This window comes from Mytilus californianus, unplaced genomic scaffold (assembly GCF_021869535.1).
Source record: "Mytilus californianus isolate M0D057914Y unplaced genomic scaffold, xbMytCali1.0.p SCAF_5, whole genome shotgun sequence".
Classification (NCBI taxonomy): domain Eukaryota; kingdom Metazoa; phylum Mollusca; class Bivalvia; order Mytilida; family Mytilidae; genus Mytilus; species Mytilus californianus.
Genome location: NW_026262701.1, coordinates 79,235,324 through 79,248,631, shown reverse-complemented (window position 1 = coordinate 79,248,631; position 13,308 = coordinate 79,235,324). Strand labels below are relative to the sequence as shown.

At 31.2% G+C, this 13,308-nt stretch overlaps 2 protein-coding genes across 6 annotated transcripts in view; both read right to left on the bottom strand.

Annotated features, from left to right (window-relative positions):
• Positions 1-13,308, bottom strand: part of LOC127701473 (zinc finger protein 507-like) — a 323,989-nt gene that overhangs the window by 194,719 nt on the left and 115,962 nt on the right. The window lies entirely within an intron of this gene.
• Positions 8,601-13,308, bottom strand: part of LOC127701488 (katanin p80 WD40 repeat-containing subunit B1-like) — a 41,085-nt gene continuing 36,377 nt past the window's right edge. For all 3 annotated transcript variants that reach the window (XM_052205368.1, XM_052205369.1, XM_052205370.1), the window contains one exon: positions 8,601-12,469. In XM_052205368.1, the coding sequence (XP_052061328.1) occupies positions 12,337-12,469 (133 nt within the window). In that variant the 3' untranslated portion in view covers positions 8,601-12,336. The remainder of the gene's footprint in view (positions 12,470-13,308) is intronic.

Here is a 13,308-nt window from a genome sequence, read left to right as displayed (position 1 = left end):
GAGTTAAAAAAGACGAAATTTTGTGACAGTAATATTCCTTTGTACATAATTATTGAATTTGTGTGTTTATAAACTATTTAATGTGCATATTTTGGTGTCAATCTTGAATTATCTTAATACAATTAATGAATTAAATTAATTTAGTAGTTTTGTATAAATTTTTGTGTCGTGGCACACTGCCTTTTAAAGTGAATATACTCACAGTTTAGAATAAACATGGCTTGAAATTGATGAATTCGATGTATGACAAAACATTGACAGAATATATTGTGTTAAACAAGTCAAAGTCATATCTCTTCAGAAAAATAAATAACTTTTTCTTTCATTTGGACAAAAATCTGACAACTCTGTGAGGTTAGAAGAAACTAGCAGGTATTTCCAGACAAATAAGGGCTGAGTTTGTTTGATATATTGTATAAAAGTATATGTTATCTGCTATCAAAGTACTGTTGAATGATTCTTTAATTGACAGTGTTTACCAGATATCTTGTTGTCCCTCTTATTCTGGTGATGTGCACATGTTGCATACATGAAAATCATCAAGTTCAAAACATTCAGTTCATGACGGTGATACTGTGAATTCTATTGATAGCTTTTGATTAACATAATTTGAGATATAGAGCTATTTCCCTTTGCCCCCCTCCTCCTCCCCATGTTGGAGGTCAATGTGTACAAAATCTTTCATAAGTAAACCAAATTTATCTTGTATTTCTGACTGCTAGACTTAGAAAAAGTTGTTTTCTGCACAATTTTTAATTTTATGTTGTGTTTTGTATACTGTGGTTTGTCTGTTTCTCTTTTTCTTTTTTGGCCGTGGCTTTTTCAGTTTGTTTTCAACTTGTGGGTTTGAATGTCCCTTTGGTATCCTCCCCCTCTCTTTTTCAGTCTTTTATAATTTATTCCTATGATCTAGTAAGGAGCACTTATCAGACTTGGTTGTATGAAATGTTTTAATTTAGTTAGTCAAATAAGAAAATCAACCAGTTTGCCCTCCAACATGGCAGCCAAGGAAAATAACTCAAAACTCAAATTATGTCACATTGAAAACTATCTTAACTTTACATAAGTAACAATTTTCATAGATGGGTGAGGATAATGAGAAATTAGTTCTTTTCATGGATTTGAGTTTTTGTGGTTTGTGGAAAATTTTTTAAATCAATGGTTTAAGACTTTGCATGTTTTATTGAACAGGATTGTGGGAAAATGGATTTCATTTGGTATTAGAATTTGTGATGATCATGAACAATGAATTCACTTTTTTATTTAATTTTTAATCAACAACAAAAAACTACTTTCAAAAGTATTTTGAAGATCCTTATTTTGATGTTTAAGCCATTTCTCAGTAACAAATAAAAACACAAACATGAAATTTGTTGCATTCAAGGTACTTTTAGCAATTATGGTACTGGAAATTCATAATTTAAAGTGTTCAATAAAGGCTAAATATTTTCAATTTGCTATACATGTATTCATCCCTTCATATTTTTCATATTAATAAACCATTGCATTTATTTCTGATTTTATACTAACCCTTATTAGGAATATTCACAGTAAAAATTTTAAAGATAAAATGTTGGACAGTTTGCAAGCAAAAAAAACAAATAGGCCAAAAGTGTACATATTTAGGTTTTTTTTTATCCTTCTTATATCCCTTGAAATCTATGAAAATTGGTACTCCAAGATAAAGGAGGAATCAACAGTGGTCTTTAGGAATATCGTTTCATGTTGAATTTTATTGATTAAGTTATATTTAAAATACTGTAGTTAGAAATTTTTTGTACAAGAGGTCAACATAGTTTCTAGCCACACCAGTTTAATTCTTTTAAATTTTATTTACCTTTTTTCCAACAAATTTTCTTAAATTTTGCCCATTTATTGCATTATAAAGATTGTTTTAAAAACTTTCTACAATATATAGAAAAAGCTTTTGAATCGCTCAACATATTTTGGTTTAAAATGCTTGGTTAAGAGAATAAAATAAAGAAGCAGCTCCTGATCATTTGCCAACTATTCTTACTTTGAAAATGAAAACTTAAGATATAACTGGTGTGGTTCGATACTCCATTATTGTACGGCTTATTATTTTTTTTAAATAAACTGAAGTTAAAAATTCACTGTAGACCAAATTTCTAATGCCTTAAATTTTTATTTGAAAAATAAAAGATTTGAATAAAAAAAAAAATATAATTATTCTCCTTTCAACCTGTATGTAAGGAGAGCAAACTCCTATAGAAGGGAGATAATCAGGTTATAACTTCTTTTTTGAAGTTAATGCAGTCTTTAAAAGATAAATGAATAATGCGCTGAATAATAATACACAAATTGTAATGTTTTACATGTTAACTTTTAAACTTTGTAAAATTTGTATGTTTAGACGCCAAACAGCACAATTATACTTGTAATCACAATAGTATTTGTGCCTGAATGAATAAAATTATATTTTTTGAAATAAGAGACTTTTGTAGTTCATTGATCTCAGTATATATCTCTCTTTGAAGAACACCAATGCTACAAAGAACACGGATTGTTTTTTTTAACAATGTGGAAGCAGAGGTAATCAATCGGACTTTACTTCTTGTATCTAAATCACTCAGTCATATGAAAATAATATATTGCTCTTTTATAACCAGACAAACTAGATTCTTTTACGAGTTTACAGTAAATTACACATCTAATTATATAATTTCTTTCCTCTATCAATTGTTCCTACCATGGATTTTCTGGGAACATTGACATAAAGACACTTAGGGGCTCAAGTAGGGTAACCTCCTTTGTTCACAATGTCGTGTTAAATATTGCCTCAGGTCACCATGTCACTTATAAGCAAATGTTAGGTTAATGTTTAACAAAAAACCTGTGTTTAAGGTTACAGATCCATTAAATGAGACGTCATGTTGCACGGTTGCCCACCCAAAACCCAAAGGTCCCAGGTAAGATTTGACAAGGTTGGAGCCACCACATTGTTGGTGGTAAAGTTTTTGTCCAGCTTTAACGAAGTTGAAAAAGCAAGACTTAATGCTGCTGTTTCCAGCATAGGTATTGTTGGAAGATTCAACAATGTATTAGTTTGTGATTAGGTCAGTTTAAGGGGAACAAAATTGTGGTAGGTCAATGATATTTGGTTAAAATGTAATAATCCAATAACTCTTGGAAAAATTGTCAAATATCATTGGCAGTATAGTACTGTGAATTCATAATATTTGGGGGCCTCGGTGGCCGAGTGGTCTAAGTAGTTGAACTACTGTATCACTAGCCAGTCAACACTGAGGTGCATGGGGCAGGAGCACTAGACTCTAATCTTAATTGACTAGGATTGTCAGTTTTCCTACCAAAGGTCGGTGGTTCTCTCCAGGCACTCCGGCGTCCTCCACCAATAAAAACTGACTGCCACAAAATAGCACAGTAGTGTTGAAAGTGGCATTTAACACCAATCAATCAATCATAATATTTGTGGGATACCAATTTCTGTGGATTCCGATGGTTAAGATTAACCATGAATTTGGAAGTTCAATGAAGTGCCAATTATCTATAGGATTGTATGCTGACTTTAGCAAAACCATGAAATCACAATATCCATGAATATACAATTTTTTTTCCTCAATCCATGAGGGGGTGACAGGCGGGTACCCTTCTCCCACTTCCCACTTTAAGAATCTTTTTTTCTCTCCCACCTCTCATTACTCTTGCTAGAAATGTAAAAATGTGATATGGACAACTACACATAATGATAGTTTCATAAAGTATGAAGATATATAGTCACAGTGGAGTATCGTTTACAATGTTTCAAGCTACTTTAAGCCAAAAATGGTCAAGGTCCCATAACTCTTGCAAAAATTGTCGAATCAACATGGCTTTATAGTATGACAGTAGAGTGGTCAACTACACATGATGCTAAAAAAACTTACAAAGTAAAAAGTTTTTGGACAAACAGTTTAAGAGTAGTGTTCACCAAGTCTAACTGACAGAAAGACAGATGGACAGAGACTGTAACTGTGTCCGACCCTTTCTCAGGCAGATGGCCATTGGTATAGGACAAAAACTGAACCCTCCAAACTTTCAGCAAGTTAATTGATAATCATATATATCTTGGCCCTTAAAAGTTACATCTTATTGTTAAAAAAAACTTTCAGGCCCATACCCCTATAAGTTAATATTTCCATTCTTTAATTTTTCATAGTAGGTGCTTTATTTTACAACTGACAAGTTATGCATTTGTCTTCAATTCTGCAACTTGAAAATAAAATGTTCAGGTTATTTGTGACGCAAGCACTTGCATGTATAAATTCACATATTATAAACCACAAATGAATGAAATAAACCAGACGACCTGAAATATACAGTCGCTGCTATAAATACCAAGGTTACTACAGAAGTTCTCCTACAACTTTCTAATGTTCTGCCTCAAGATAATTTAAATATAATTGCAGAAAAACGGCATCATATTTCATCCATTTAAGGTTCTTTAAAGGGAAGATTATTTCATCCTCAAGGAAAAATGAAGATTCAAAACTCCTACTTCAAAGCACTGGAAATATTCAGTTGGTTAGAGTGCAATATTTATGTTCAACCAACAAACAGCATGAGTAATAAAATAAACTTAACAACTTAAATACAAGTCATCTTATAAAAATCTGATGAAATATATAACAAGAGGCTCACCTGGACCTAAATGATTAACATTGCCATAGTGTAAAAAATTTCATGATTAGTTTATTCTCTATGAAAATACATATATTGGAATCTTATTCCTCCCTTTGGTGTATCACTGACCACAATATCAGGAGAAACATATTAAATAATAAACAGTTGGTTCAATTAAAATAAAAACAGAATACAAAATGTCGAAGTTGTATCCACAAATAAACATGATTGATCCTTGGGTGTTAAACAACACTTTCAGCACTATTGACTATTTTGTGGTGGCCAGTGTTTTTTTGGTGGAGGAAGCTGGAGTGCCCATGCAAATATTCACATGTATTTGGAACTCAGTTCCATTTAATCAAGTTTATTTCGTAAGAAAAGAAATGTCACTAGAAAACCATATTGAATATCGGAAAATTATGTATCTTAATACAATTTTGTGTATACCACAACTTTCATATATAAACCTTACAATCGTAGGTGTTTTCGTCATGTCTACTGACCACATTGTAACACAATATTCATTGCACTATTATTTGTAATCTGTGGACATAGAAATGTGAATCTGGCGTGCACTCTTTAGAAGTTCCTGAGCTAAAAATATCCTATTGTCGCATGCAGATTCCTATTATTGAAGTTGTGGAAAATGATATGGATTGAGATGTTTCAAACATTGTAGGTAACAAATCAATAGAAACAAATACATTTCATAAGTTATTGAAAAGTGTGGTTAGGATAAAACTACAAAATCGGCATAATATTGGAAATCTACAAATCCAAGTACTTTTACAATAGTTATACAAAGCAGATGGTCATCAGGATATTCATAAAGGGGCAATCATGTCCTCCCCTCTTTCAAACTAAAAAATTTAAAGTAAGCATTTAAATAACCAATTTTATATCTTATTATGCAACTTTTTCTTGCACACTATTTTTTTTCTGCCCCTTTTCTGTTTTATGTTTTTCTGCCTATGAGAAACACATGATGACCTTGACAATTACTGAGAGTATTCAAATTTTCATTTCCAAAAATTAAAGTTCTTGCTGTTTATATTACTGTCGAGATCATGTGTCTTTTGCTACTTTAAATTCACTTTTCAAGTCATCTGTAACACAAGCACACGCAAATTAAAACCACAAATGAATGAAATAATCCAGACAACATGAAATATACAATCACTACTTTAAAATACCACGGTTACTACAAATGTACTATAGTAGTTTTCCTACAACTTTCTTACGATCTGCCTAGAGATAATTTAAATATAATTGCAGAAAAACTGCATCAGATTTCACCCGTTTAAGGTTCTTCAAAGGGAAGATTATTTCATTCTCTAGCAATATATAAGGGCCTGGAACAGGGTCCGTAATTTCTGTATACTTAAATTTTTAAGGCATTTTTCTTTGTCTTTAAATAACGCTCATTCAGTAGAATTCTTATGAAAATGATTTACTTGTAGCCTTTTCTTTAATTATATTTCTTTACACTATACATTGTTCATTATTGTTAATTTCTGTAATCAGTATTATATTATTCCATCCAGATCCTCATATATAGATTGGAAACACCTACTAAAGAGCACTTGAAATTTCAGTGGGTAAACTGTGGTGCAATTTTCATTTTCAATCAATGCTTGGGTGATAACATCTACTTAAAGAAAAGTCTTATTACAGTAGAATTCAAAATGTAACTAGCCAGCAAATGAAAAATCTCATAGGGTAAATAAAAAGAAAGATTATTTTAATCTCCTGAAAATTACTTATACTGGAACCAATCATTTGTGTGTTTGTGACCACAATATCAGAAGAGATTTATTATAAAGTTTAGCAAAATAAAGTTGGTTCAATTGAAAAAAAATCAGAATACTAAACACACAAAAAATGTAGGTGTATTGTTGTATTTACACATAAACATGTGCAAAATGTATTCAGTTGCATGTAGTAAACTTAATTTCATAAGAAAAGAAAGGTCACCAGAAAACAATATAGCTTAATACATGTGTATACAACAACTTGCATATATCAACCTCCCATCATAGGTGTTTACTTCATGCAAATACCACAAACAGATATTTGTATTCTGTGGATGTTGAAATATGAATCTGGAACGTATGTACTTTTAATACAAGATGGAGAACTAAATATATCTTATCGTCTCCAGGTACTGATATAATCATGTAAACTAGTAGGTAGCGACTATAACATTAAGCTTTAACTTCCAAGTCAAGTTACAGTAAATTCAAACAGTATTGTGATGTTTTCATTTTTGCAAAAATTGGGAGGGGACAGGCTTTGCAAAAATAAAGACTTAAATTTTGATAGCATTATTTGTCAGCAGCATTTCCTGAAATCACAATAAGTAATTTCCTATTTTTGTCCATTGTTCAACAACACAATAATAAATGCCAGCAAAAAATTTACAGTATATCAAATGTAAGCAAGAAAATGTCTCCATAGGACACCGTGCACTGCTCACACTTTCACATTTCAATGTTTAGTGAACAGCGAAATTTAGGTCAAAACCCTTTTTTAAGCCGACGTGACCACAACTGAATGGTCAACTACTAGGGTCATGATGGTCCCTGTTGTTTCCAGGCAAGACATTGGCTAACATCTTCAATTCTAGTAAATCTTCTTCATGTACATGAGGAGGCCTCAGTGGCCGACTGGTCTGAGTATTTCAAGCACTGTATCACTAGCCTGTCAACACAGAGGTTGAGAGTTTGAACCCTGCATGTGGCAGGTGAGCTCACCACCAATATGAATTGGCAAAGTTAGTCAGTTCTCCTGCCAAAGGTTAGTGATTCTCTCCGGCTTTCTCCACCAATAACAACTGACTGCCACAAAATAGCCATTAGTGCTGAAAGTGGCGTTAAACACAAACAATCAATCAATCATGTACATGATGTCTATAATAGACAGATATTTTCATGTGATACTTAAAAATGTTCCTCCCCTTTGTATGTTTGTAGGTAAGGATTAAAACTAAATGTATATGTGTATGTATAAATGATTGACATGGTGAAGCCATAACATTGAACTTCAGATCAACACTAATTATTCCCCAGAGGTCCCTCCACACAATACATTGTGTTCATCAGTTTCCACCATGAAGCTGTTAGCATAACTCCATAACTCCTCAATGTCATATCAGAAATTTATAAAAAAACTAAAGGGAGATTATTTTAATAGATATAAACCAGTCATCAAAGTTTCATGAAAACTGCTCAAAGCACTTTTTAGTTATTGTCCAAAAACTGGAAAATCTCCCCTTTTTTATGAATAAAATCCCATAACTCAGAAGCGTAAAATCTATAAAAATCAAAAGGGAGTTTTCGTCAATAGATATAAACAATTCACCAAAGTTTCATGAAAACTGCTCAAAGCATTTTTGAGTTATTGTCGGAAAATTTGAAAATCACCCTTTTTTAATGAATTAAACCCCACAACTCAGAAACGTAAAATCTAAAATTTATAAAAATGGAAAAGGGAGCTTACGTCAATAGATATAAACAATTCACCAAAGTTTCATGCAAATTGGTTATAGCGTTTTTGAGTTATTGTCAGACATGTTGACGACAACGGTATACCATAATATGTCATGTAAACGGGCGTATAAAAACTAGACACCCTAATGGTGATTGTAGCCAAGTGTGTTTAATTTGGCTAAGTAGTTTTAGAGAAGATTTTTGTAAAAGTTAATGATGACGATGACGGAAGACGGTTATCTTTTTTTCCCCACAATGATACCTTTGTATTACTTAAACTTTGTTAACGGTGTAATGGCCATACTAGATTAAAGATCAGCAATAAAAGTATATGTTTTGGTATGATCAATTTTCCATTTTGTCTGTGGTAGGTGCAGAAAGAAACCCTCAATATAAATCCAAACTTATAGGGCAGCTTTGAAAAGGTGAACTTAAAATGAAGTAATCAGAAGGAAAATTAATTAGACAACAAAAGCTTTCACTCTTTTATTTCTGTAAGACAAACAAATAATTAATCATACATATTCAAGGCCTTGGTCCATTCAACAGATGCATGATGTTTGTACCCTCTCTCAATTCAAAATGTAATTATACAAGACCAAATTAAAGCATATGATAAATATAATTCCCTTCAAAACATACTAGGCAACACTTTTCTAATAAGATTGGTACATGCGCCATTTATAGAACAGTTAGGTGAGGTCAATACTACTCAGACTGAACTCTGGTAAAGTACAATAAGGACAACTTTTCAAACTAAGCATTTCTGGTTTAATACCTGAGCATTATAACAATCTTAACAGATTTCATTAGGGACAAGAAGATATTATAGATGAATTATTGAAACTATATTTGTGAATGGCTAATGAAAAAGGAGTTGGGTCAAAGAGTTCTTGAACTTTCAACCTTTGCACATAACAAATACCTATAAAAGTTAACAATTTGTAAGGTATAAAAATTTTGGGGTTTAGATGTGTGAATGACAAAATTCATAAAAGGTATTAATCATGTTTTAATTCTTTATAACAGCAATGCCTACCAAAATATCACTCATGTTATTTTAAGGAAATGAAACTAAACTAACCTTTTAATCAAATATCTGTAAAGGCAAAATTGTCAAAAACTGAAAACTGCCCGTTTTCTTTAAAGGAATAAATTTAACAAACATCAACGAAAAATACAGGATAATCAAAAACTCTAAAATAAGTATAACCAAGCATATCTTTTCCACTAAACTGGAATAAAATATCTGTAGCAATATTTTCTCCTTCAAGATAAAATGAGAAGATGTGGTGTGATTGACAATGAGACAACTATCACTCATTGGCAATGATGTGGATATATCATGTAAGCGCCTTCATAAAGTAGTATTTAGTACAAGTTACACAGAAACATTAAAGGCTTGCATGCATACAAGCCTTTAAATCACTCAAAAGTATACTGGACACATGTACATATACATATATATATAAATATTTATACCACACAGCATGCATAATAACTAATTGACTATTTTCATGTTACTGACTTTTGACTCCAGAGTATATAATTTTTCGACAAGTAACCTTTCTATGATAGGACATTCTGGTACTTTGTCAACTACAAGCCACTTAAAGAATCAAGCTTACAATGGGTTCATTTTGGCAAAAAAATTAACTGCTTTCCGTTGACGTAAGTGTTGTGTATAGAAAACATAAAACACTTAATATTTTCCCCAAATTGCACCAATTTTAAGCTTCATTTTACTTCTTTTAGGTACTCCTTCTTGACAGAGTACCGAAAAATTATATACTCCTTAGTCAAAAGTCTGTAATATGAAAATAGTCTATTGTAAGTAAAAATATGGTTTCTCTAGAAGTGTATATTCTGGTGGAATGAAAGACATTGAGCACTTATTTCCACAATGGATTCTACAGCACTGTATAAAATAAAAATCATTTCCAAAATTTCAATAACATGCACATTTTACTTCACATAAATGTCTATATATTGCTTTGCAATAAATACTTTAAAATATATACAATCGTGTTTCAAAAAAACATAATACACAACAGTGACATATACAACCATGTGTACATATATACTGTACAAAAATCTGAATGTTGCTTTACAGTCTGTTCGTTTCAATTAAACATGGCACATATACATTGAAACATTTACAATTTGAAAATCATTAACAGGAAGTGTTCTTATAGGTCAGTTCTAATTACAAGAAAACAATAACTAGATTTCTAAACCATTTTGTAAACAAATGTAAATCCTGTACCCAAAATAAAACATTAGAGTTATAATATGAAATAAATTCACATCCTTGCATGACCACATTGATATGAAATCAATGACATAATTTATCATTTCACATCTATTAACAAGATTTGTTCTTTGCACGCGATTATAATTTGATTGCTTTCAAAATTCGACTTAGAAATTTGATTCTTGTTTTTTTTGTTATCAAACATGACCATTAAAAAACCTAGACAAAGGGAGATAACTCTATATTAACTGTGCATAGCAATTTCACAAGCAGTCATTTATTCTAACTTTTACAAAATAATAAAAAATATACTCAAATGAATGGTTTAAAATCAACTAAACATTACAGAAAGCTTGATATGTTTTACACAATGTCTGGAATGAAGGTTTTTTTTAATTGTCAAAGGACTGGATTTACAATTATAATCCTAAAACCAGAACATCTAGAGGAAAATTCAAATGATACTACAATAATGCACATGGAAAATGATTACAGAAAATAATACAAATGTTCTGGTCCATTGTTTTATATGAAACTATCAAGCAATGTCTTCTGGGTCTGCTATAAATTTTCGAAAGATGCCACTAGGAAGTATTGTTTCCTTTTCTACTGTGGATTCATCTATTTTCGTGGATACCAATTTCGTGGATTGAGGAAAACTTACAGGTTCGTGGATATTTAATTTCGTGGTTTTGCTTGAGTCTGCATACATTTCTATAGACAATTTTGAATTCGTTGAAAATTTAAATTTGTGGTGACCCTGTACCCATGAAATCCACGAAAATTGGTATCCATCGAATAATAATGAATCCACAGTATTCTAAGACTAGAAAAGGTGTACAATTATTAGATAAAATGCAACAATCTAATATATCAGCAAGCTTTTGGCATTTGATTTTGTGTTTCAATCTATCCTAATATTAGTGTATGCTCTTAAAGCTACATATATATATTTATTTTCCTTTTGAAGTAAAAAAGTAGAGTTCTACTTCTTGTTGCATAAAAAAATAGCACTAATTATGTCTGTATAAAGCTTTTTATATATACATAACAATGGCATATAACAATAGCATTTCACTATGCAAGTTCATACCAAGGGATAAAATTCCCAAATAATTAATGTCTGTTACAACTGTCAATAGTTCACTATTTTTTCTACAGAAATTAAATGCTTTTTGACAAAATTGCTGTACAATGATAATCTATCAATTGAGAAATACACATATTTCTGATTTATTGTTCCCACAGTTTCAATCTTATTCTTAACAAAATTTAAACCTCTAATGCCCCTTGTCTTTAAAAATTCAAAAGCCATTCAAAGGTCATTTCATAACCAAGGTCATTAAGGGAAATGTGTTATATCGCAAACTAAATCAAATTTTTCCATTTGGGTAACTGTCAATATGCAAACTAAAACAAAATTAATACATGTATACATTATGGTAAGCAAAAACTAATGAAAGAGATTCGTTAAAGTGGAAACACTTCAACTCAATACATATTTTCTTAAAAAACTTCTGTCTTTATTGTCAGAGCAATTTTGAATTCACCAGCTTTCAAACTTCTAAATAGTTCTTTATGTTAACAAAATATGTCATATGAAAATATGTATCAGGTTGGAGAATTTCAGATAGAAAAATCTTCTTGAGCCAAGGCTAACTGGGAAATGGAAAGAAAATTATGAGATGATTCATTACAAAGCACACAACCATAAATATAGAGAAATGTATTGTTTTAATGTTCACTTTGTTCCCTGGCCTCACACATTCTTCACTTAATGGATCATATGATCATAGAATGGTACAACAGTTTTGATTGGATGATCGCTGAAGATGACAATGCCATATCATCTGTGAGTGGATGGACTGTTACCCAACTGTCTTATATGATTGGTCAATACTGAGCTGCCCCACCAATGGCTTTCAAACACTATCACTTTCTACAATTTCTTCATTAATCCATTGTTGACATCAGAATTTGCACTTCCTTATAAAGATTTCCTAATTTGCCAGATACCGATTGTTTCTTTTCTAATGTTATTCTTATTTCTGACAAAAAATTATAACAAGCATTGCACTTCTGTATTCTAAAAAAAAACATAAAAAAATATAATGTTTTTTTATGAAAAGTAGAAAAAAACCCATTATAAATATTATTTTGACTAATATTCTGGTAAAGCAAGGTACAGTTCATTTCATCATAGCTGTTGGACAAATTAGTTACAAAAACAAAAAATTATCTATTTAGTATCAATAACATCAGTACAATCAGAAGGAATTAAAAACTTGCTGTTTAAAAAAAAAAACAAGAGTGCACACGCTGAAATGTCTCGCCTTCTTTACTAATCATTGATATTATGTTGATAGTCCTAAATATAAAGCTTTATTACAACTGTCACATAAACTTAACATTAACCAAGTAAACCAAACATTGACCAATGAACCATGAAAATGAGGTCAAGGTCAGATGAACCATGCTAGGCAGGCATGTACAGCTAACAATTCTTCCATACAACAAATATAGTTGACCTATTGCTTATAGTTTAAGAAAAACAGACCAAAACACAAAAACTTAACACTGAGCAATGAACCTTGAAAATGAGGTCAAGGTCAAATAAAACCTACGTGAATGACATATAGATCATAAAATATTTCCATACACCAAATATAGTTGAACTATTGCATATAGTATTAGAAAAAAAAGACCAAAACTCAAAAACTTAACTTTGACCACTGAACCATGAAAATGAGGTCAAGGCCAGATGACACCTGCCAGCTAGACATGTACACCTTACAATCATTCCATACACCAAATATAGTAGACCTATTGCATACAGTATAAGAAAAACAGACCAAAACACAAAAACTTAACTATAACCACTGAACCATGAAAATGAGGTCAAGGTCAGATGACACCTGCCAGTTG